We start from the raw sequence: 25756 nt of genomic DNA, 5'->3' as shown, positions 1-25756 counted from the left end.
TTATATTTTGAACGTTTTAATAGTTCCATCTTTATGTAAGGTTTAAAGTTTGGTATTAGCAAAGTTTTGAATTTGGTCATGCAAAAGTGGTTCCAATACTCTCTTCAAGAAATCTTCGTTCAATTGTTGTCTAATGAATTGTTTGGTTTCATCTAATAAAAGATTATTATCTGCTAGCTGAGTCATTAAATCCTTGAGAGTATTGAAGGCATTTGGTCTCACATGAATTTGTCTATTGTTTGGATCCAAGTTGAAGATTGCCAATTCAAAGACTCTCTTTTGTTCTGTCAAATCAAGAACTGATGGATCTTCTGCCTTAAGGGCAATTCTCAACTTTACAAATTGGAGTAATGCTGTCAAGAGTGCATTGTTAATATTTGGTGTGAGATATTGCACAAGTCTTGGTGCCAATAATTCGTCTAAAATCCAATCAACTGCTTTTCTTCTTTGTTCAACTTGAGAAGTGGCAGGAATAAGATAAGAAAGTATGTGAATAATTTGAACACAGGAAGTTTCTCTCTTGCTTGACTTGATATCTCTCTTCATCTTTTCTTGATAGTGAGTCTTGTCATCATTTACCATGGCAATCTTATTTTCATTCTCAACCTTAATTTCCTCTTGTTCTTCCTTTTCCATATTACTCATCTCTTCCAAGAAGAAACTCTTAGAAGTTTCATAAATTTCTTGTGTGATAAATTTGGCAAAGTGAGCATTCTTCACGGCTGAATGATAGGCTTTGAGAGCTTCCAATCTATAATCTACATCCTTCTTCTTACATTCCTTTTGAAGAATATCCAAAATTTTCATCTCTTGAGAAACTTGTTGATTTTCCTTTGAAACAAATGTTTCACAAACACTTCCAAGAGCCTTGAGAAGTACAATCTTTCCTTCCCACAAACGACCAGTGATAGAATTGAGGAGAGCTGTAATCATTTGTTCTCTTTCTTGTGGTTTTTCATTAAGCAGAATACCCAAAGCACTTGCAACTTCTTGCAGAGCACTACCTCCTTGTCTCTTCAATTCCCAAGTTGGGTGGCCCAACAATTGAATACATCTGTCAACAATCACCTTGATATGGATTTCCAAAGTACTCTTAACAGAGGTATTGGTAGATTCTTCCCAGACAGAGTCCCACATTTTCCTAACTCTCTCACTCTTGTCGTGTCTGGCAATGAACATGATTGGGAGTGCAATGTCGTAGAATCTCTTCAAGAGAATGGTACAATTCTTACTGATTTGTTCCAAAATTAAGGCACTCATCATTCTCAACTCATCTGCAGAATTTTCATTCTCATTTTCCTCACCCTCTTGTGTGTACATGTTAAGGATTTCAACCAAGACACGTTTTGCCTCTGAGACTTTACCATTCTTAACAACTTGGGAAAGAGCTGTAGCCAACTCTTTCTTCTCAGCCATTGATTCTGTTTGTCTGATTGCACTCATGATGGCAACATCAAGAGGATTGACAAAGTCTTTCAGATACCTTCCATGGAATTTACCCAAAGAGGCAATAAACTTGGCACAGTGGGCTCTTGTTTGAAGACCAACACCAACCTGGAGTACTTCCAAAAGACTTGGAACAAGTGTTTGAAGAACACTTTCATCAACATGTCTTTCACAATCCATAATGATTTCAGACAGTGGACCTCCTCTGGACATGGCAGACAATCTCAAACTTTCCAATTGCTCCACAGAAATACCGTACTCTGCTGCATTCATTTGAATATAGTTGAATTGAGCTGGTTCAAGAACAGACATTTGTTGCAATAATGTTGAAACAATTTCGTGAATATGTGGTCTGATATAGTGAGTTGATACATGAACTACTTCCTTCAAAGTAGCCAAACTAGAATGAACAACATCCTTGAATGGGAAAATCAAACCTTCGTGCAACAACAATGGAATCGCAATAGCAAGAGCACGAGAAACATTTTCTCTCTTGCTTGTATAGGTTGGATTACATGCCTTGATAACAAAGTTGCTGAGTTTTGTGAGGGCACTTTGAGCTGCCTTTCTGCAAGTGTCTTTGACATCATCTGTTACTCTCCAAACTTTTTGGAATGAGTCTTTGATAAATGGCGCCATTTCTTCAAAGGTCTTTGAACTGCTACCACCAATCAATTCACAAATAGCATAACAACAAGCTTCTCTGATTCTCCAAAGTTCTTGATTCAATCCATTCAATAATTCCTTCATAATTCTTGGCAAATATTTAGAAATGATCATATTTTGTTTGGTCTTGTCATTTTCACTTCCGAAAAGGGATTTCCACATTTCCTTCATAGAACCACTGATTGTTGGATTTGGATCAAAGAGGAATCTGAAAAGTTTTGGAACAAGTTGAGGTAAACTCTTTTCAAACTCCTTATCTTCCAAGAGGGAGGTACCAGACAGATTTCCAAGAATTGAGGTCATAGAGAATGCATAAGCTTTCTTTGCATTCCAAATAGCATTGTGATTGGATACAGCCAAAAGTTGGTAAATCATCTCAGGTCTACCAATATCTGTTGCTGCATCAACAAGTTCCTTATAGGTTGACAATGTTGGTGCATTCTTACCACCCTTTTGATGCTCCTCACCAGCTGGGAAAAGCATGAGCTCCTCCGGCTCTTCAATAATAGCAAGGTTTTGTGGCTTTTTGTTTCCGATCAAATAGTTCATTAAGGAGTCGACAAGTTGTTTTCTGTCTGTATTCTCTGCCATTTCATAGACATAACCCAGGCCCTTACCTGCAACTTCAGAGGTAACTTCATTATTTTCAGTAACAAGGAGAGAGAAAGCTCTTTGGACTTCCTTGATGTACTTCTTGAATAAAGCATTGGATTGACCACTGTATTTTGTCACTGCCAATAACCAAATGCTAGAAGCTTGACGAACAATCTTCTTTGGATTTAATACACACTCACGAACCAATCTACTGAGAACTGTTCTCAAGTTGCCATCATAATGTTCAGTTTCTTCTTCATCTGAAGAAAATGCATTCTTTTGATTGTAGATTACAAAGTATGGATCATCCTTAGCAAGTTCACAATGCTTCAAACCACCTCCAATCAAGGCAAGCGATTCACCAACAGTAAATGAAATATTCTCATCGAAGGCAGCTTGTGGTGCAGTAGCAGTCATTTCACTGCTATTTGATGAGCCACCAGTGCCTGTTGTTGGAATACTTGTAGTTTTGACATTGTTCAATTGGAAGAGAACAGTGATAATAGCTGCAACGTGATCAGCAACCTTTGGATCATTATTCTTATTAGATCCAACACAAACTTTTCCTACAGTTATAATCAATCTTTCTAAAATCTTTTCATTAGTTGTTGATGAGTTCTTTTGACGAGTGGATGATGCATATCTTTCAACAAGTTTTACAAATAAGGTCACCAAATCATCCATAGAGTTAATTTCCTTCGATGGAAGAGTTGCACTAACCTCAAATTGTAATTCATCAATGGTTGGGGTGAAATAATTTGCGAAGTAGTCTTGCAAAACTCCACTATATCCCATTTCACCAACAGCCAAATAACAAGCTTGGTGAAGAGGTTCTCTCAAGTTTGTCAATGGAATCTTACTCAAAATACTTAAAATAAGTTTGAATGCATCCAACAAGTATGGCTCTGTTGATGATGAGGATTGAGAAGCATAATTAAGACTGATAATACTACCCAAAGTCAAGATGCTTCCAAGAGCGCATACTTCACCCTTATGATCAGACATCGTGTTAGCGTTGCCGAATTGCTTTTCAATGTAATCTTTCCAAATTCCTATAAGTTTTTCACATTGGGATGACTTTTCTGGATCTTGACGAATAAAGATAAAGAGAAGGGCAATAAATTTAGAGAATTTCTCTCTGGCAATATCATTATAACTTCCCAGCATTAAATCAAAAAGGAATGGACCCTTTTCATCGAGCAAGAAGCTAAATCTTCTAGAAATATACTTGACATAATCTGGTTTGTCTTTCAATGAAAGAAGGAGTCTAAGCAAAGTTTCAGAAGCTTCTAACAATAATTCTGTAGCATTGGAGGTTGTTCCAGAGTAGAGCAATACCTTATCATCGAATGATTTTTCAATAACGTATAAGAATTTTTCAAAGTCATCCTTGACATTGTCATCAAGCATTTCTTGTGACATTTTCTCAATTCTTTCCAACATGGAAACATTTTGTAATTTACATTCTTCTGCTAGACAGTCAAAGCAAAACTTGATCATTGCTGAGTGTGCAGAAGGAGCAACAATCTTGTTCAGGGCAGGCATAGTGTTGGACTTGGTTATGGCTGGATCAAACTTGGTCATGAAATCAAAAATATATCCAACAACTGATTTAAAAGTTGGGAAACTAAACTTGACAGTAAGAAACATTGGAAGCTTGTTCACATTTTCTTCTGAGCTTTCACTGCTATCTGAACCCTTCTTGTTAATAACCCAGTGATCCAATTGTCTTGCCTTTGTGAATTTATCCAAATCTGTTCCTTTTAAACATTCCTCTCTGATTTGGTGGCTCAAGGAGACATTATCACCAGATCCAAATCCTCCAGCTGTGCAGAATAAACATAAAAACCTAGAAACTACATTATCAAATGGGAATAAACTGTTGGCACATCTCAAAACAGCTGAGTTTACAGCTGATTTAGCAGAGAGTTGCATATTTTGATGAGTAGATTTTCCAGTCAAAAGATCACTTAAGCCTGTATTTCTCTCAACAACCCAACTATAGAATAAGTTTTCAAATCTAACACGAACAGCTCTAGTTTCCTCTTCAGAATTATTCATAAAATTAACTTTGAAAGCATAAATTAAATTGGAGAGACCTTGCAAGATGGCAACACGAATTCTTGTATCTTCGAATGCAATAGCATCAAAATATCTCTCCACTAAATCAAATCTGTCCATAACAAAGTGAGGGAATTTTCTTGCAAAACTACCTAGAGCTGTATACATATTCTCTTTCAACATGGCAATTTCATTCATGGAGAATGTCGAAGAATTGGTTGATGAAGACAATCGTGAAATGTTTGATAAAATGGATCTGAATACTTCTGAGCCGTATTCTTGTTCAATGGCTGTTCCTTCTTGAATGACCCACATGAAAAATTGCATACCAAATCCTCTCAGTTTCATTCCAGCATATTCACTGAAAAGAGAATCCATTAGTACGAGGTGAGTTTGAGGGAAGTGATTGGCTGCCAGTGTAGACTTGCATAAATAAGATAAAATCTTATACTTGAGAGGAAGAGATGCTTGAGAAATACCATTCGAAGAATCTCCCAAATATATGGAGAAGAGCTTTTGAATGAAGGTTGGTTCCTCATAGTCTGGGGAAAGCTTCTTGATGAGAACTTCACATCTTGATCCCAATTGATCAGTTGACTCTTGTTGAGACATACCAATCACTAGAACGAGAAATTGTTGATTCTCTGAAAAGCATGCACTCTTTGTAAAGAATTCCAAAAGGTTCATCTTTCGTTTTTGAAGTTCTTGAGCTTCGATAGTTTCCCTACTTCCCAAAATTCTCTTAATTTTGATAACATTCAAGCCATTAGGATAGATTGTTTGCATACTTCCGACGGATTTCTGGGATGGTTTATATAGCATGAAATCTATGGCAAAGTCAATAAAAATGTCCAATGTAGATGTTCCACAATTTCTAATTTCCTGAAACTTTTCCAATGCATCCTCCTCCTTTTCTGGATAGGTTAGATTGCAAACAGCTTCCACAATAAATCTTAGAAACATTGCTTGATGCTGTTTGTTAGAGACTGATGTATTGTCGCTTGGATTGGAATTCAATAATGGAAGTACTTGGAAGAATGTTGGTAAATATTCAGTCATTTCACTTGGTGACAATTGAGGGAATCCCATATCCAGATATATTACAGCAAAATTCTTAATAAAAGAATTTGATATTTCCTTTTGAAACAATTCCAAAATCTTACCAAATGGCAATTTAATTGTTGTTGATTCAAGTTTGACTCTCTTATTTACAGTATTACTCAAAACTTCAATAACTTTATTCCTCACAGAAGCCTCTGGAAAACCCAACAGGGTCAACAATTGAACGAGATGATTATCCAAAAGATTTTCCAAACTCTTGCCTCCATTAGCAATGGCGATCTTTGTTCCGATCTTTTCTACAATGGCAAGGACTTGTTTGGCTTGAGGTTGTTTAGACATTTTTTTAAGTTTGGAAAGATGGAAATACAATAGTATTTTTAGCTTGTTGAAATAATGTTGGCAATTATAATAAAAAAAAATGTAAAAAAAGTTGGGGTCTGTGAGGATCGAACTCACGACCTTAGGATTATGAGACCTACGCGCTACCGCCTTAAAGCGTTGACCTACTTAAAGCGCAACCCACCCTCTAAAAATAACATTATTAATAGTAAGAAATCTTCAAAAGTTGAAATAATTGATCAATAAATTCAATTCAATGTAAAGTATAGCAACAGTACATTAAAGAGCAACAGTAGTTGAAATAGCAACAGTACCTGAAAGAGTAACAGTAGTTGAGAGCGCAAACCACCCTTTCTAAAAATATATTTAAAGTTTATATTTAAAGTTACGTTGAGGTAGATTGAGAGCGTTACCTACCCTAAAATCTATTAATAATACCGACTGCGCCAAGACCCCTTCACATTTTTACTATTAAAATAATAAAATTCTCTAATCTAACATCATGTGTGAAGATTTTAATTATTATTTTTCTCAAGAAGTATTTTCTCTATTCCTTATCCTTTATTTGTTGTGGTTAATCGTTGTTAATGAGTTCCATTGACCGTTGTAAGCTAAAAATAAATTAGAAAATTGAATTTAATGAGGTTCACTCATTCCAATAAACATTCCAAATAAAATGTCAAAAGTATCTTCCTCTACCAACCAAAACAATCTGTCAACTACCTCAAAAACCATTCCTTCTAACTATGAAGAATATTTGAAAATTCAAAAAGCCCATAGAGATCGTCAAGATGAACAACTCGATCGATTGTACAATTCCGTGGTAAGAGTCAAGAATATTGCCACAGCAATAGGTAATGAATTGGATGATCAAACAACAACCCTCGAAGAAATTGAAGAAGGTGTAGAAAAGGCCTCTTTCAAACTCAAACAAAATAATAAGAAGTTGGACAAGTTGAATGGAGAAAGTTCAAAATCCTCGTCATCCTCTTCTTTCTCCCTCTTTGGATGGTTGTGGTAATGATGATATTCAAATTTGAATCGAATAGCTAATTCAAAGTATTTATTCCGAATCATAATGCTATCATCATCATGCTCAACTGATAACTTTTTAGAAAATTATCATCAAATAATTGAAAGTATCCTCAAGAAGATAGTAATAGTATGAATTATTGAAATTCTTATTAAAGTTACCAAATCATCATCAATAACTATTACTTTTTAAAGCTTTGCCCAAGTAAATTTCTTTAAATTTCTTCCGTGAATCTACTTCAACTAAATCTTCATCCATCGCATTCCCAATAGAAGAACATTCCTTTCCAACAAATAAACACACAATGAATAAGCTTCTTGCTTACTACAATCTCACACATGTGAAGATAATATTTTTAATATTTTTAAAAAAATAATAAAATACAAATCAGATAAAAAAATGTCCAATTATTTTAGAGGATTCTGGTTAGCTAAAGTTTCGCTTTGGAACGACATCAAGACTCTTGGCTGGAGGGAAACCTTGAGAAAGGCCTACGTTCTCAGAGAAGTTTGGTGGGAAAAGGGTGATAAACAACTTGTTGGTAAAGATAAATTTGGAAACACTTATTGGCAAACAACACTACCAACAGAACTTAACAGAGGACGTTGGGTGGAGCTTGCTCGTAAGGATAGAATTTATGATGCCTCTGATATTCCAGCTGAATGGCATATGTGGATTCATAGATTGAGAGAAGAACCACCAACGGAAGCTGAAACTAATAGAAAAGGATTTGGTGTCAGACCAACACACACTCCAAACTATACTGGTGAACCAGAAAAGAGACACTATCCTCCAGGACATTTCTTCAACCCAGAACACAAGGATGTTTCTACTTTGGCCTACGCCCCAGAAAAGGTTCCAAAGCAACATTTTGAAGAACTTGTTAATCAAAAGAAATCTACTCCATCCACCGACGCTACTACTACCTCCCAATAATTCTTTCTCCCTCTTTTTTCATCATCACTAATTTTACGATATTGTTGTTTGGATAATTGTAATGATGAAGATAAAATTTTCATCATTATTATTATATCTATTCAACGCGTTTGTATGAATCATTCATCATATTGGGATTTCAAATAATAATGGATGAGGATTTGTATTATATAATAGTGGTGAAATTTAGGTAAATACATTTGGAAAATAAATTTAATTCTTTAAAATCTATGGATGGTTTTGTTGTTATCATCTTGGAAAGATATAACTAGAAATTGGTGCGATGTAACAAATCAACTTGTTATGATTTCATTGAATTTATTACTTTTTGGAATCATCTTCATATTTGATACTGCTCCAATCTTCTGCAATCAAATCAAAGAAACTCTTTGAACGATGATGTCTCAAACCAGAACCTCCACCTTCTGAATCTTCTCCATCTTCCTTCTTATCCTTATTGATATATTTTGTGGCAATGTCAAAAAATGTCATTCCCAATGTAATAAACAAAGGACCCTTGATAATTCCTGAATGATTGAAAACATATACACCTAACAAAATGGAAACTCCCAACATGGTTGGGTGTTGCTTCTTGAAAAAGTTTGTGTAAATGATATTATCAATCACGTAGAGTGAAATGTGAGATGCAAAGATAATGATCCAATTGGAGCTAATGATACCATCTCTCGAGAGGACAAAGATTGTGGCAGGAATCCAAATAATCCAATTGCTAATAATTGGAATGACTGACAAGAATGCAGACAAGAAACCTATTTTCAAATTATTCCATTAAATTCAATTTAAAATATTGAAATAATATTATAAAAATTTAAGTAATTAATTATTGAAATAATTACACACATACCAAAAATGAAAATAATTTCAAAGCCAACAATATAGAATGACAAGGTAGTGACTATAAAATTGCAAATGGCAAACGTGCATAAATAATAAAGAGTTTTGATGATATTTGTATCAATACTGTCAATGAGAATGGTGGATTCTTCTTCAGTGAGTGGTGAAATTCGTTTCATGCTATCAATAAAGAATTCATCATTCTGAACAAAGTAGAAAACAAATAAAATAAATATAAAGGAGGAAAAGACAAAATCCTTAAAGTTTGAAATCAAGTCAACCAGAGTTTGGAAGAATGATTGAAGTGTGTAGCCAAATACACTAATATTAGAAGTCATCCAGTTCAATACATATTGAATGAATGAGTATAAATTATCTTGAAAGTACATAACCTGACTCTTACAGAACTTTGGTCCCAATATCGTCTCAATAGAGTCATTTGTCGTATTTTTGGTATGAATTAGATTTGTGACATTTTTCACAAAGTCGTACTGACTATTGGCTACTCCCAGCATAAAGTCACAATACCGTTCAGCTGTTTTCCACACCGTTACATTATCTGATTTGATACTAATATCAGTGACATTTTGAGGGATTATGTTTTCCTTATAGTTATTCATACTTTCTAGAAATACTTCCTTATTCTTTTCAATAAATTCCTTAATTACAGAGCTAATATTTCAATAATTTAACCATTAATTAAATAGAATTTCACAAACATGTGAACAATTAATCATTTAAGGCACAAGTCAATTAAATTCAATAATTAAAATAGTGAAATAATGAAAAAACAAACCTTGCCTTCATACTTTCCATATAACCAGTCCTAGCAACCAACAATGTAATCGAAATCAACACAAATGAAGCCAATATCATTGCAATAATAGTCGACAGTGTATCAGCCGACAATATAAAAGGCGACATTAGAATCACACCAACAATAATAAACGAAATGGTAAACACAAATCTCTCCGAAACATTATACGTGTACCATCTCATCAAAAAGTACACCAGGAAGTACAAGTAATTCCCCCAGAAAAACAAATGAAAGACAAATCGAAGTTTGATATTCACCCCCGAGGTGAAACCCTCCAGGAAAGCCTTGATTGGTTGTTTTACTTTGGTCAGTAGAATACTCGTACACAAACTCCAGAACAATGTATGTAAATGTGGTTCTATCAGAATATAATTGTTATACAAAATCAAACTGGTCATTGCTAGGCAGATGGCTCCTCCGAGAATGTAGAAGGTATATCTACGAACTTTTTCTGGGAGTGGCATCTTTAGATTAATATTATCAATATTGTTGTGTGATGATGATAAGGGTTTGATATCAAAGGAGGGAAACAATGAAACTAGCCGTTAAATTTTTTTCTAAATTTTTTTTTAAATTTAAAAAGTGAAAGAACCTTTTTAAAGTTTTTCTTCTTATTAGTGCAGTGATTGCCATGGTTGTGAAGATTTGAAATCGAAGAAGGTTTTGGATGTGATTGGCATTGTAAAAATTCACGTTTAACATTGATAGTTTTACAATGACATTCAAATTATGAATTTGGTCCACACTTCACCAGTCAGACTTCAATTAAATTCATTCTCTGATACGCATAGATAACAACTAATTACTTAAATATATCAAATCGTGGTGGGTTATTATTCAAGAATCTTTTTCAACTTTAAAAAAAAATGTCTCAACCATCCACCACAGAAATTTCATCATCCTCCGAGAGCACCAACAAGAATCGACCACTCCGATATTTTTTCTTTGATTTGGATGATTGTTTGTATCCAAAGAGTTCAAATGTAAATGTGTGTGAGGGATCGTATTGCACAATATTTGAGTGAAGTTTTAGCAATTGAAAATCCAATGGAAAAGAGTATTAATTTATATTTACAACACGGAACAACTCTGAGAGGATTAATTCATGAGGGATATGATGTTGATCCTTTGACTTTTTATCATTATGTACATTCGGGTTTTGGATTGGATGGAGTGACCAAGAATGATGTTGAATTGCATGCAATGATTTCAAAATTGAAAACAAATATTGACAAGTTGATTTTATTCACAAATTCTGATTCTAAACATGCTAATAGATTGATGGATCATTTGGGAATCACTGAACTTTTTGATAAGGTTGTTTGTTATGAAGATTTGGACCTTTCTGTGAAACCTCATCCACACTCTTATGAATTGGCTGCTGAACTTTCAGGTCTTCCAAGTGGTTCATGTGATCAACATCAATTGAGTTGGAAGGAAATGGTTGCTACTGGTCAATTGGAAATTTACTTTGCTGATGACAATTTAAAGAATATTATGGCATCTATTGATATGGGATGGAATGCTTGTTGGGTTTGTGAACAAGGATTACAAGGTCCACCAAATGAAGGAATTCCAGTCATTCAAGTTATTACACAAATTGTCAAGGTTTGGCCAAAGCTTTTTGAATAAATTATCATGATCAAACAACTCTCCAATAATATTATTCTTATTTCAATTGTTGGTATTTATATTTCATCTATCTATTTAAAAAATCAATAAAAAATGTCTCAACAAGATGCTATTGAACATTCATCATCACAAAATAATTCCGAGATGACGATCAGTATAATTTCTCTCCCCACAGAGTTAATATTGGATATTTATTCGTATTGCAATTTGGATGATTTACGTAATTTGCTGATTTCCTCATCACTAGTTTATGAATTTTTGAAAAGTTCGGAAGCCTACAGGGTGTGGATGATCCAATTGAAATATCTTCAAAATCTAAGACGAAACTTGAGTAAGACAAAGAGGAAACAATTCAAGAATAATTCTTTCATGGAATTGAGCGATGATTTTGAAAAAGTTGGAAAGAATAATTGCATTGAAAATAGAACGACAATTTTGATGAAAGTCATTCGTAAACAGCAACATTATTATATTTTGAAAGATTTGGAAAGAAATCGTTCGGGTATGTTAGAGAAATTCCATGCAAGACCAAGGTATTTCGAGGATTTTAAGCATTTATTACTTGAAAATTATTATCTTTGCAGAGATCCTCTTTCGAATAGATATTTAATGGAATATGACCCATTCTATTTATTTAAACATTTCCCTCATGCTACCAATTACTTTTTCCTACCAATTTGCAGATTTATATTTTTGAAATATACCTCCAACTCGTTGAGAATTGCCAGTCCATTCCTCCAAGCATGGAAAAAAATGTCAAATGATAAATTGGAACCAAATGTCAAAATTTGGAAGGAATATTTCAAGAGATGCTTTCGAAAGGATATTCAAGCTATAGTTTTGGCCTATTTCCAAATGCCCTATCAATTACATGATGGAAAATATAAAACTGCTGCAGAATTGGTGGCCATTGACAAAACTAAATGGTTATCACACTTCACTGAAGAGTTTGAATGTGATTCACAATTCAAATTTCTAAATGATCATGGTTGGATTTCTACAATTGAAAGCTGGTAACATTAAGCCATTTTTGAAATAATTTATCAGATATTGTTGTGAATCATTATCATCCCTCAAACAGAGCATTATTCTTTATGGTGAGGAAATAATTCACACTTTCAAAATATATTCTAGTTATTATTACTTTTATATATATTGCGTTGAGCAAAACAAAGTTCATGCTCATGCTTTGTTTGAATTGGTTTCAATTAACAAATATAAATAAGCTGTAAAATAGAGGCATCCTTATCCTTAATAGGAGGTTTTATCCTTATCCATTTGCAACAAAGATATCGAATCATAACCGAAAAGAATAATCAGGTACATCCATTCGGCATATCTATATAGCATTAAGACTTGGCGTGATGCCACAACACTAAATATTCAACTCATCATCAGCACCTTCTTTTCCAATTGTTGTTGTACTTTGTGTTTTACAGTTTTTGTTCAACGTATTTTTTTTGGCGCCAAACAACAACAATCATCACACTACTATAAAAAATGATACAGAGCCTTACGAGGGATGGTTTCTCTCCTCCACTGATAGGCTTTGCGAGTCATCATCAGCAGGCTCCAACAACAACATTTACTCATCAACAACAGCAGCAACAACATCAACAGATTCATCACTTAATTATGAACAATAATTATTCTAGTAATAATAATACAATGAATAACAGCAAGGGAACTTTGACAAAATCGTCGAATAGTGTGGTTGAATTGAGAGGATCTTTTGAGAGTATTAAACGGATAGCTGGTCATAGAGAGGTTAGATTTATGGAAAGTCAGGAACAACCTCTATCTAGGTTACGACAATCCTATGAAAAGTACAAGTCAACGGATTCCTTAGTAATTGATATGTCTTTGGTTGGAGAGGATTGCGAAAGCTCTCGATCATCACCATCAACATCTGAAAGGCATGGAGACTCTACCTTTTCTCCTTCAACAACCAATCCTCCAACCTCAGGCAACTTCTTTCATGGTAGTTCAAAAACACAAACATCATCAGAATTTTCTACAATTAATACAAACTTTCACGATTACAGTGCTGGATCCGAGCAATCATCATTTGAATTCATATTTGTAAGTTTTAATCACGAACAAGCTCTCATAATAGAAAATAGGATTTGGAAAATGAAGCAGAAGAAAAACTGAAAACAGTACTTGATGAATTGGATGAAAAGTTATATGGTTTCTCGCCCTCCAACAAACAGGCATCACCCAAGACAAAACCATCATCAACAACTAATAGAAATAAGAGGAAAAATAGACTGAAAGAGAATAATACGGAACAGTTAACAATGGAGAAAATAGCCACTCAGTGGTCAACCAAGTTTCCACATTTTCTTGTTTCTTCGACAGCGATTGAGGGAGTGAGGCCTGATTCCAGTTTTGATGTAATTCATAAAAGTCAAGAACCAATCATTTCACCCTCAAATACAATGAGTCCTTTTGGAGGGCAAGTAGAAGAGGTGATAGCAGAGGATGGTGATTATGAGGAGACTCTGGTGATGGATATTGCTCAGAAGAAATTGCCACACCCTCTTGGAACTGACTCCTTTTTGAACAAATCAACTCCCAATTTCCGAGCTAACAAGAAGAAAACACCTAGAGAAACCCCACAGAGCCCTCAATCCATTCAGTTCGCAGAGAGGATCAAGGTGCAGCTCAACAAGGGATTCCCTCCAATTGAAGCTCAATCAGCTGTTTTCTATGAAGCACAGTGGGAAGTTTTTGATTCAATATGGAAATCAGTTGTTCCAAAGATCATGTCTTGTTTTAAACAATATTTGATTGAGGAAAATGTGGATAAGAAGAAGCGAGGAAATGACAAAACTAATGTAGATGTTGTGTATATTAATGATAATTACGGAAATCATGATAAATTAATTGACGAGTTGGAAGATATAGATGAGGGAGACTCTGATCAAGATAGAGCTTTCACCCCATATTCGGCAGTTTCAACTGCAAGCTCCTCATCATCAAATTCGAGACAAATACTCAAACTAGGCACTCCAACAGTAAGGGACCGACAAGAAAAACGTCAAGAATTGAATCATGCAGTATTAATCAGCCCATTTCATCCAAAACCGAGAAGAAACAGCAGCTACTTTAACCTGGCTCCTAATGGCATGTTAATTAAGGCACATGAAAAACCTTCAATGCCCCAAATGCCACAAGAAATATTCTCTCGAGAAAACAGCTCTAGGAATCTGGAAATTCAACAACAGCAACAACATCCTCAAAAACAATTTCCAGTACGTCATAACCAGCACTTTACAGGTGGCTTCAGACCTAATCCAAATAACCAACAACACAATTCAAATGTTGTTTCTACTTCAAATAATAATCCTAAACCTTTGATTCAAAAAATCAAGGTTGACCAATCGAGCGATAGAGCTCAAACGGCAATGCCTTCCTCCTTCAACAAACTCATCATTCTTGAGAATGATTCTAAATCCAATAATCTTTCCAAACCTCAACCTACCATTATTACCTTCCAAAACAGTAGCAGACCCCAAACTCAATCCCAATTTGCCAAGAAGAATCCTTCCTTAGCGAATATCTTTAACTCTGATGTAAATAATGTCCATAGAATGGAGCAATACGATCAAGGAATGATAAGGAGAAATGAGATATCATCTCCCTCAGTTGGTAGCACAACAGTTACTTATCAAATGAAAAGAAAGCTCCCCAAACAAACAAAACCTCGAGAACCTGCAAAGAGGTAACTAAACCTAAGTTAATTAACTTCTAAATCTACTTTTTTACTCTCTTTACCTTAATAAAAGTACAATTGATTGGTATAATTTTGAAACTTTTATTACACAGCTTCCGAATCGTCCAGTTGCTTATTCCTTTGCTTTCTTTTTGTACTCCTCAGTCAAGTAATAGGCATAATCGAATGAAATAGTTTCAGCCAATTGTTCTTTCATATTGTTGTGCATGACACACAAGTGATCGACGTGAGCCTTTGTTTGAGCAGAACCAAATTTACGATACATTTCTAAACCCTTTTCAAGAACTTCCAATTGAACTGCAAGAGCACGTTGTAATCTCTTAACATTGTGAATTTCTTGTGGATTTTCTTGGATCCAATCAGGAACAAAGAATGCATCAATATACTTATTGATACCACCATGAACAGCAGCGTCAATGGTACCGTTCAAAGACATGGATAATTGTTTAGTATCTGGCTTGGTATCTACCATGTGATTGAGAACAAGTTCATTGAGATCTACATTCTTATCTTCAATATTCTTGATGGCATTTTCGATTGGATTCAAGACTGCTTGCTTACGTGAAATGATATTCTTTCTACGTACAATAGTTGGAAAGGCATCACCAGTCATCATAATTTCCACATCTTCAGCTGAAGCGGATCCAACACCACTTGCTGCTGTTGATGGTTTAACCATTGGCATTGGTTTAATGTAGGAAATACTCTTACGGAATGAAGTTTCATGGTGAGATGGTGCTGATTCTTGATTACTATCAATAATGAAGAAAATGAAATCGGTGAACAAGTCACGAATTTCATTAATCTTCTTATCCTTTGGATGTCCCTTATAGGTCTTACTCATCTTGAATACCTTAATATCATTGAATGATTCGTAGGAGGTAATATTCTTAGAGACAGTCATTTCTCTAGCAACAGTTGTGCACTTGGTTTCAATTTCCTTATATGAGGATGGATAGACAGTAATGATACGAATGTATTGTCCATCGGCTTGTTTCTTCTCCTCTGGGGCATCTTCCAAAGGTTGCAACATTTCAGCATTAGGGAATCTCTTAGTAATTCTCTCAGTAAAATCAACCAAACGTTCAGCTTCATTTCCTCTATAGACATATTCCTTATTTTGCAAACCGTATGGTTCGAATCCTTTACCATAGTATCCAACAAAGAAGTAGGAGGCAAAGAAACGTTTCTGATCAAAGATCTTGGAGAACCATTCACTTTGAGATTTGAGAAGTTCGGCCAATTTCTTATATTCGAAAGTTTGAGTTTCATAAATTGGTGCCAATTCACGTGAGAGTTTGATAGCTCTTTCCCAATCCTTACCCAAATCAAAGTAACGCATGGCTTGATGGTAGAGTTTCTCCTTTCTTCTGAATTCAGGTTCCTCTGGATATTCTTGTGAGAGAGCTGGCAAGAGTTTTGGATTGGCAACAGTGAATGACAACTTTTCAGCATGTCTCAAAATGGACATACCAGCTTCAATGAAATTAGAGTTGATTTCATGATTCTTTGCAAGCATGTGAATGTACTTGAAGTAGATTTCTTCCTGTTGAGTGGAGGCAACGTATTGCATGACACGGAGTAAGGCACTTGTCTTTTGATCTTCCTGGTCATCAGTGAAACGTTTGACAGAGGCAACGAGTTCCATAAATCTCTTGGTGTGGTTCATGAATTGTTTACCATCGGTCTTTAAGAGTTCGTCCTTTTCGAAACGTTCATCCAAAACTTCAACGAAGAATTCCTTGAATTTATCATCTGTGAGACGATCATTGACAATAAATTCATCGAAAACAACAGCTGTCAAACCTTGAGTATGTTTCAAACTCTTTTCAGATTGGAATTCCAATTTGAGAATGTTATAATAAATATTAAGAGTTTGAACGTAAATTTCTTGTTTTGGAATTGAAGCAGCAAGTCTCAAAACTCTATCAATCAAATCAGGAACAAAGTAATATTGGTGTTCAGTTGACAAACTTTCGAATACCTTTCTGAATAAGATGACACAGTCAACTCTCAAATCACCATGTAAATTAAACTTGGTTTGCTTGGAAAGTGAGAATTTTTCAATTTGCAAACGTGGACACAATGCAAATCTATAGTACAAATCGAATAAACGATTCCACAACTTTGGATCGAAAGTCCTGACATGGTGTTTTTGTAAATATTCTGAAAAGTTTTCAATAGTTTTCATAATACTGTGATAGGCAAAGACGTTGAAGGCAATCCAATATTCTGGAATTGGAGAATGATCAATCATTGATTCAATCAATTCGAAAATATCAGAAACTCTCTTAGCTTTCACTCTAGAAGCAGCATCTTCCTTTGGAAGGACCTTTCTCTTCATACCAGTTTCTTTGGAGTGATCGGTGTGGGCCAATTCATGTAAATCTTCATCCTTGTATTGTTGAATGAGGAGTTTTTCATCATCGGTAAAGTCACGTTGGAAATATTCTTGAATCATGTCAAAATCAGTCAAGTAGAAGATACACAAGACAACTGAGAAGAGTTGAGCTCTGGTTTGTTGAATTCTTTCGTATTCTCTGTGTTCTTGGAAGGATTCCAAATCGTCACGTTTGCCAAATCTTGAAATTCTTCCTTCTGCTTCTTCACTTTCTCTGGCAAGTTCATTAAACATTGTTCTAATGTATGGCAATTTAGTCAAGAAGAGATACATGTCCTTCTTAACTTCTGTATAACTGTCATTTCTTTGAACGAGAGCCCTTTGAATGGTAGCCAAGACGTCAGCCAAAATTCCAGAACAGACACGTCTACTCAATGAGTTTGAAACAGCTTTTTGCTTTTCAACTTGATTCAAAATCATTGGCAAAATGACAGTTCTTGTTTCTCTTGATTTGAGAAGGTCTGATGAACAGCATTGACGAATGAGACCTAATTTTCCTTCAACTGTGTCCAATCTACCTGTATTTGGAATGGATTCAATAAAATCTTTAACCAATGTGGCAATATTAGTCTTCTTAGCAGTTGGGAACTCTTCATTAACATTCAAAATGAAAGGTGACAATAATTTGATCAATTGATCTTGAGCATCAAAGAGTTTTTGACAAGATGTAATTGAAATGACTCTACTAATCTTTTCAAAAACTTCCTTCACAGTCTTGAAGTAATCCTCATTGGAGAGACCTCCTTTGAGATTTTCCTTTTCATAATTTCTTCTATTCTTTGTAATGAAGAGCAAAACGAGTGGCAATCCCAGGAGAGTTTCCTTTACAATGGTAACAACAGTCTTTACCTTATCTCTGACAGCATCTTGTTCAGAACTTTCCTTGGCATCCTCTTCGTCAAAGTTCTCCAAATTGGAAATGAGACATTCGAGGAAGCATTTGTGAATTTCTGGATCACTGTGTTCGAAACAATCAGCAATATATTGTTTAAACATGGCAAGATGTTCGGCATTTTCTGGAAGAACCAATTTGTTGGCAAGAGAAAGCAATGTTTCGAATACTGACTTGGAAGTTTCTGAATCGTTCTTTCTGGTGAGAATATCAAACAAGGTATTGCAAACAACTTTGCAGTATGGAGCAATTGTTGAGAGTGGAAGCTTGCTGAAGTTATCCAAAATCAAACGAGTTGGATATTGTTTGGTTTCCCAACGAATGAAAGTATCAAGAGTTGCATCTTGTGTCATTTGAGTGGAGGAAAGTTTGAGTTTGATAACAATGTAATCCTTGGTAGGTGCCAACTTGGATGGGGAGTTGACATATTCGAAAATATTCTTTTCCATATCCTTGATGTATTTGTGAACTGGAACGTGAATTATTCCAGTGTCATTTTCACCCTTTGAAACCATACCCAAATCATCCTTCAAATTCAAGAAGGCAACACCGAATCTTTCAGTCAGTTGCTTCTTCTTGGCAGTACAGTTGGAGAGCATGATAACGAGGACTGAATTGAGGAGAGCTTCTTGAGAGAGCGACATTTTGAATGTTTCATTCCAATTAGGATTTGGAACGTGATAGAGAATTGAACTGTGATAGTGTGTGAATGGTGTTTTGAATAGACATTGATATCTATCAATACATTGAATAGTATTCTTTGTAGAGTTTGAATAAACCTTTGTCATAATCTTGACGTTACGAGTTTCAAGGAATTTACCTCTAGTGAATGTAATATACATGTCATTTCTATCAATTTTTGGATGGAAACTAGTTGGCAAATCTATACACTTTGTAATACAGCATTGAGATTGCATTGAGAGAGTATCCTTATTTTCTTCCAAGACCTTATCGAGTGGTTTGTTGAATAATTTCAATGAGATACCAATACCAATGGCCTTATCTTGTGGAATTCTTTCAATTGGACCACCTCCTTCAATAATAATATCTGGCAATTTGGAGAATAAATCTTCCTTTGGAGTGGTGTAGAGAACTAGTGTACCAGGTTGGAATTCTCTCTCATCCATCATGTGTTCTGCAATAACTTCTGGAGTAATTGGCATTAATGTACAACAGAATGGTCTTCTATAACTGGTTTCTTCTTCAATATCGTCAGCTGAGGCACTAGCCATCATCATTCCACTACCCATAGGAGGAAGACCTGTTTTTTTAGTGTTGGCCTTCATGTCGAATAACATTTTACCTTTACGATAGATTTTCACAACCAAATACAATTCTTGAAGGTATTGAGATTCGGAAATATCGGCAAAGAGTGTTTTTGTGTTGGTAATGAGACGAGTGTCACGTGGCATACCTAGTGGAGTGACAGGATAAGCAAAATCTTCTGTAATGTATCTCTTTTCAGTGTAATTGTAAACGGAGAAGAAAATTTCAGCATCCTCACCGAATGTGAACATACAAGCTTCGACATTGAGAAGGAGATGAACATTTCCACGTGGAAGTTCATGTCTCAATCTTGCACGTTGGAGTGGATCATTAATTGGGAAGTTTGAATCCAATTTCAAAACCAAATCATTTTCCTTCTTTTGTAATTGTTCAAGTTGAGTGGTTGCGTTATTCTTTGATTGATTTGAAAGGAATTGAGATCTCAAATGTTTCAATTCTTCACGAACTTTACGATTTCTCTTTGCAATATCTTCCTTATCTTGTACATCCATATATTGATTAAAAAGATCAATAACTGAAGTGTTGGATTCATTGGCACGTTGACCTTTTTGTGGACCATCATTCACACGAACAATCAAATCCAAATTCAACTTTCTAGAACCCTCTTCAATAACCTTAATGACCTTTTGACTAATTTCTTCTTTTTGATTCTCATCTGCATCTTTTTGGAAATTGTAATCTGTAATCTTCTTTCTCAAACCAACTAAAATTGCCATTTGACGTTTTACTGCATAATATTCTTCCATCATATTCTCATTCTTTAATTTAATCAATTCACTTGACCATTCTCTAATAACTTGCAAAATTTCACGAGCCAATGGATTTTCAGAAAATTCGACAGCTTGTTCAAAAGTTGGCAATTTTCTGCTCTTTTCATTTTGAGCAGTTGGTGAAGATTGATCAGAATCCAATCGAATTAAAACCTCTGGATAGATACCAATTCTAACAATATGTTTCAAAAGTTGTGATTTTTTCTGTTCCAATGAAGGAGAATCACTTTCGGATATTTGTTGAGACGAAGCAGCAGCAGATTTTGGATTTGGTCTCGAAGGTCTTGGTGGAGGAGTTGTAGTTCCACCAAATTTAGAGGCAGCAGCCGAAACTCTACTTGTTGGTTGTTGTGGATTAGTTGTTTGTGTTGATGGCGCAACTGATGCCTTTCGAATAGAAAATTTTCTAGCACCTTCCAAATTATCCGAAGAAGACGAAGTACTATTCGAAATAGCAGTAGGTGATGAAGTATTAGACACACCTCCTCTAGGTGATACCAATTCTTGTTGCTCTTCAAATGGATCAATCAACTCAACCAACAACCAACCATCTTTCTTTGCCTGCACACGAACACGATCTCCCTTGTTGAGTGTAATTTGGTAACGACCTTCACTGGCACGTGAGTAGAGGACGGTGCCGAGAGTGTTTTCAGGGACACGTTTCCATGTAGAAGACATTTTTTTTTAATGTTTTTTTTGAAATGATGTGAAATTGGGGAAGTGACTTGATGACATGTGAAAGATTCGAAGGATTCGGAAAGTGAAAAATATATTGAAGAGATTGTTTTATGGAACCTTCTAGCTTGGAGGTTTGAAAACTAATTTTCAAATAAATTCATAAAACTAGTCTTTGTACATGTAACATGAATATTTCTGAAACAAATAATTAACAATTTATTCTACAGGTGTTGTTCTTGTGATATTCGAAAGTTGTTTCTTGAGAGAAACTTTGTAATTGGATGAAACAATCTGTGGAATTTTTCCAAATTTTTCAAATTGTTTGAATTGCTTGTAAATATTCAAATAAAGCATGCAACAAGTATAGACGAAAGGACTTTGCAATCTCTTGATTAAACCTTTCTGATTTTGCACATGATTATACCTCATAAAGAATGCTGCCTTTTCACATCTCATATCATTGCCATCTGTTCCTTCATTGAATTTTGCACGCCAGTCAATTGATTCACTTTTTTCTTCTTGCAGTGGAAGAATTTCCTTAATTTTGTTCAGTAAAATTCTCTTGTGTGATTTAGTTTCAGATTTGTCCTTTTCTGTTTCTGGATTGGCTGATAATTGCTTTGTCCAATAATTGCACCATTCTTTGAAAAGATTTTCGAATTCTTGTTTCCATTGAGTATGGAATTTCAAATATTTTGGATTAGGTGTTTCAAAATCAGGATCGAGTTGAGTATTAATTGGATCTTCAGTGATTTTCTTCAACGATTGTACTACCATATCAAACATTCTACACACTAAATGATTAGGTTGTGGATTTGACAGATTTTCATCTTTCCAAAATTCACTCTTCTTAACTCTTTCATTCAAATACTCTTCCCATTCAGGAATTTTCGATTTTACAATGTTAATCAGGTCATAAGGGAATGAACTTCCCTTAATAGAATCGATACAATCTGCGAATAGCTTGGAAGCCAACTTTTTCTTTGGAATATCAGTTGTTTCTCTAAGGTTAGATGTGTAACCACTTAAAGTACCTATTGGAGAATTTTCAGTGAACATGTTAATGTGTTCTTCAATAATGTCTTGAATGGTTGGGTTGGTGTTGGGTTGCATAACAGGTATCGTCTCCAGACTGGAAATAGATTCATTCTTTTTAAATTGTTCGTAAATATCATTATTATTATAATCCAAATTCAAACTTTCGTCTTGCTTGAAATATTTCACAATCTTTGGATGGAAAATGATATTGTATCTGTCACCATCAAAATCACCGCCTTGCATAAATCCAATAGGATTTCTAGTGCCCTTGGACATGGCAAAGGTGATTGAGTTTCGTCTTGATTTGAGGAATTCTGATTGAGGATTTTTCTTAATTTTGAGTTTTTGAATATCACCCTCATACCCCAAAGGATTTCTATAAACTAAAACGTAATCGAGTTCCAGATAGTATGGGCTATTTGTAAAGGCATCACAATTAATGTGAATTTCACCTTCTTTGAGTTCCCCACTTTCATCCACACCTCCCAACGCACTGACACAATAATGACTGTTGATTTTGAAAGAAAGATTATCATTGACTAATCCCAAATGTCTTGTTTTGATATTTTCTCTAATTACTGAATCAATGAAATAATTATTGAGTGGATGATCTGCCATAATCAATTGTTTGGCCAATCCTTCCTTTGTATTACCTGTTCCAGTTAAAAGATAGTTGCAGACATAGATTGGATCATTTCTATTGTCCTCCATTTCTTTCAAATAATCGTCGAGATCATTCATGAAAATTTCTTCCATTTCCTCTCTGTGATCTGTCCTCTCCAATAAGCAAGACATGACTCCTCTTGAAATCGACCCTCCCGTAGCAGATGAATAACTCAATACATCAATCTTTTTGTAATAAGCAGTTTCAAACTTGATCATTGAATTTCTCAAAATCACCTTTGTTGAATCTGGGAATTTCCACTTGACTTGCAATACTTTCCACAATGAATCTGGAATCTTTTGTAAAACTCCTTTGGCTCCAAGCATTCTCACTTGAATGGCACTCACGTTTTTGTAATCAGTTTCTAACCTTCTGGAGAGTTTCATTTCTGGATGTTTTGCCAATTTTTCCATTTCGAAATAAGGAATGGCATAGGTCTTTTCTAAAATCTCCTCAAAGAAATCAGATCTTGCTAATCCAGAACCATCAGTTATTGGAAACTCATCTTCGATGTTCTGTGGAAGACAGAAAATTTGATCAAATTCAAAAGTTGCTAAACTTTGAATGCTTGTTCCAATACTGAGACCAATTCTGCTTGCTACCTTTCTGACACCACCTGTCTGTAATGCCTTGTCGAAGGAGCTTCCAACGAGAAGTTTGACAGTTTCCAAGTTGAGTAAGGTTGAGTTGATAAAAACTGCAGAGCTGCCTTTCATTCCAGAGTTGGAAGTGCTAAAGAATTTGTAGCAATGGCCTTCGTAGCTTATCCCATTCTCGCACCACTTTCTTTTGATGTTGTCATCTTTAGTTTCGAATTTCACAATCATCATACATTTGCCCAAATTCAAATCCATTAATATTCTGGCAAATCTTGAGAATGAATTTTGAATGGACATGTTATTATTTCCAATAATATTTGGATTAGAATCTACATCTTTGACTGTACAAACAAGAGGATAGTTTCGTCCAAAGAATTGTTGAAACATTTCGCAGTCAACCTTGAATAAATTACTGTACAATTCACAATTTTCATAAAGAAGACGGAAATCTCTAAACGTGTATGGAGCTGTCTTCATTAAATACTCCAATGAATTCTTTGGAAGTTCTTTTTCATTTTGGCAAATTAACACAACATCAAGAGTCACATATCTTTGGTAAACCACCGATTCAATTCTTATATTCCACTTGTGATACTTCTCAAAAAGAAGATAATCTGCTGATGGCAATGTATTTCTATAATATTCTATCAATTGTTGTTGATTTGGTGGAATACAAATCAATCGTGACATGACTTGGAACTGCAAGTCAATTTCCTGGCTCATTTCAAGAGTTGGTTCTGAATTTACATATCGGAACGTTTCATGCACAAGCTTTACTCTCACTTGTTGATCATCAGCACCACTACCACCACTGATCAAAGCTAATAACCAATGATTGGCAGGAATTCTAATGGCTGTCAACATATCCGTGAATAAAACACCCATTCTGTCAGGACCCAAACCAAGAGTTACATTATTATCAATTATTGGTGGTTTAAATGTTCTATTATTATTCAACATTGTGAAAATAGGACAATTGTTGTTGTTTGATTTTTTTTGTTGATGAATTCTTGTGTTGCATATGATTTTTGCTCGCTGAAGAATTCCTCGCAAGCATGAACTCGTTTTGATCAAGGCAAATTCTTTTGTGTTTTCAAACAAGAAATCATGGACGATGATTTGGCGCCATCAGAATTTACAGGATTTGTAAGTGAGCAAGCTTAACCACTACAGTTGCACAATTTGCACCATATCAAGCCATTACTTGGCCACCAAACATTATTCCGAAAAACAGCTAATATATTTTAAACTTTCATATTAATTATATAATAATACATTAATAAAATTATTCTCCATCATCAAATTTGCCTGTTCTGTTGTGAGACATTTTTTTATTGAAGAACCAATCATCCACATTCATCATCAAATTTACATTCAATTATTAAAATTATTGATTATCCTCCACCATATCAGCACAACTATCCACATCAAAAGAAAGAATTCCATTATCAATGAGTGAACTCTTCATCACTAAATCTCTACCCAAACCATAGGAATGTCCATGATAACTTCCCAAATGTCCACACTCACAAGTAATTCCATCATTATGGGTAGGTCTGAATTGTGTGCAGGAACATGTGGCAGTACAAGCTTTGGTTGACCTTTCTAATGGAATTAAACCTGAAGTTGCTGGAATGAAAAGAGTTTGCTGATGAGAGCATGAGGAGCATTCTCTTGTGACTACATAATTTTCTGCTTGTTTGATGGTGGCGTTATCGTTTTGGGATTGACATTTTGGACAAGTGAATGTCTTTTTGAAATCGGTTATTCTGACCATGTTTCGAATAGTGAAAAAACAGAGGAATGTTGTTATATTTTTTTTTGATTTTGAAGGTATTGGATTTGTTTAACACTGAATGAAATGGAACGGAAGTGATGGGTTACCTAATTGACCAAAATTTTGCATTGGTAACATTCATTGAAAATGGAACTTGGAATTGAAAACTATACGAAACTGCATATAAGTTTAATCATTCCATTTTAACATTATCCAAGAATTGCTGATCTTTCCAATAGTATTCATACACTTAGTCTTTCGTATGATAAAATATTTTCATGATTTAATTATCTGCAGAAAATTACATGGCGCTTAGTAACTCCGCAAATTGTAAATAAACTTACTAACTGTAAATGCTTTTGTCATTTATTGTAAATATATTACTCAACTTTGCCTAATTACGAAATAATTTGGAACATTCGTTAAACTGAGAGTTCATTTCCCTACTCAAAAATAACAAAACCAAATAA

At 34.8% G+C, this 25756-nt stretch overlaps 10 protein-coding genes across 10 annotated transcripts; 5 read left to right on the top strand and 5 right to left on the bottom strand.

The window, feature by feature from the left end:
• Positions 1-4: 4 nt before the first annotated feature.
• NAEGRDRAFT_57411 (uncharacterized protein) lies at positions 5-6168 on the bottom strand (the record flags this gene model as incomplete). The annotated part of the gene is made up of 1 exon (XM_002679622.1): positions 5-6168. One exon carries the CDS (start codon positions 6166-6168, stop codon positions 43-45), a length of 6126 nt encoding a protein of 2041 aa, XP_002679668.1. The 3' UTR covers positions 5-42.
• Positions 6169-6844: 676 nt separating this feature from the next.
• Positions 6845-7189, top strand: NAEGRDRAFT_64911 (uncharacterized protein; the record flags this gene model as incomplete). Its single annotated transcript, XM_002679752.1, has 1 exon — positions 6845-7189. The coding sequence occupies one exon, from the start codon at positions 6845-6847 to the stop codon at positions 7187-7189; it is 345 nt and encodes a 114-aa protein (XP_002679798.1).
• A 411-nt stretch (positions 7190-7600) lies between these two features.
• NAEGRDRAFT_78931 (uncharacterized protein) lies at positions 7601-8364 on the top strand (the record flags this gene model as incomplete). The annotated part of the gene is made up of 1 exon (XM_002679751.1): positions 7601-8364. One exon carries the CDS (start codon positions 7601-7603, stop codon positions 8135-8137), a length of 537 nt encoding a protein of 178 aa, XP_002679797.1. The 3' UTR covers positions 8138-8364.
• Positions 8365-8458: 94 nt separating this feature from the next.
• NAEGRDRAFT_64909 (uncharacterized protein) lies at positions 8459-10273 on the bottom strand (the record flags this gene model as incomplete). Its single annotated transcript, XM_002679621.1, has 3 exons — positions 8459-8907; positions 9003-9664; positions 9789-10273. The coding sequence occupies 3 exons, from the start codon at positions 10271-10273 to the stop codon at positions 8459-8461; spliced, it is 1596 nt and encodes a 531-aa protein (XP_002679667.1).
• A 523-nt stretch (positions 10274-10796) lies between these two features.
• Positions 10797-11441, top strand: NAEGRDRAFT_64908 (uncharacterized protein; the record flags this gene model as incomplete). The annotated part of the gene is made up of 1 exon (XM_002679750.1): positions 10797-11441. The coding sequence occupies one exon, from the start codon at positions 10797-10799 to the stop codon at positions 11439-11441; it is 645 nt and encodes a 214-aa protein (XP_002679796.1).
• Positions 11442-11534: 93 nt separating this feature from the next.
• On the top strand, positions 11535-12458 carry NAEGRDRAFT_64907 (uncharacterized protein; the record flags this gene model as incomplete). Its single annotated transcript, XM_002679749.1, has 1 exon — positions 11535-12458. The coding sequence occupies one exon, from the start codon at positions 11535-11537 to the stop codon at positions 12456-12458; it is 924 nt and encodes a 307-aa protein (XP_002679795.1).
• Positions 12459-12941: 483 nt separating this feature from the next.
• On the top strand, positions 12942-15172 carry NAEGRDRAFT_78930 (uncharacterized protein; the record flags this gene model as incomplete). Its single annotated transcript, XM_002679748.1, has 2 exons — positions 12942-13523; positions 13565-15172. The coding sequence occupies 2 exons, from the start codon at positions 12942-12944 to the stop codon at positions 15170-15172; spliced, it is 2190 nt and encodes a 729-aa protein (XP_002679794.1).
• A 71-nt stretch (positions 15173-15243) lies between these two features.
• Positions 15244-21208, bottom strand: NAEGRDRAFT_78929 (Ded_cyto domain-containing protein; the record flags this gene model as incomplete). The annotated part of the gene is made up of 1 exon (XM_002679620.1): positions 15244-21208. The coding sequence occupies one exon, from the start codon at positions 21206-21208 to the stop codon at positions 15293-15295; it is 5916 nt and encodes a 1971-aa protein (XP_002679666.1). The 3' UTR covers positions 15244-15292.
• A 216-nt stretch (positions 21209-21424) lies between these two features.
• NAEGRDRAFT_64904 (uncharacterized protein) lies at positions 21425-24469 on the bottom strand (the record flags this gene model as incomplete). The annotated part of the gene is made up of 1 exon (XM_002679619.1): positions 21425-24469. One exon carries the CDS (start codon positions 24467-24469, stop codon positions 21425-21427), a length of 3045 nt encoding a protein of 1014 aa, XP_002679665.1.
• Positions 24470-24896: 427 nt separating this feature from the next.
• On the bottom strand, positions 24897-25286 carry NAEGRDRAFT_64903 (uncharacterized protein; the record flags this gene model as incomplete). The annotated part of the gene is made up of 1 exon (XM_002679618.1): positions 24897-25286. One exon carries the CDS (start codon positions 25284-25286, stop codon positions 24897-24899), a length of 390 nt encoding a protein of 129 aa, XP_002679664.1.
• Between the last annotated feature and the right edge of the window lie 470 nt (positions 25287-25756).

This window comes from Naegleria gruberi (assembly GCF_000004985.1).
Source record: "Naegleria gruberi genomic scaffold NAEGRscaffold_12, whole genome shotgun sequence".
NCBI lineage: Eukaryota > Heterolobosea > Eutetramitea > Acrasida > Naegleriidae > Naegleria > Naegleria gruberi.
This window is presented reverse-complemented; position numbering and strand designations above follow the sequence as displayed.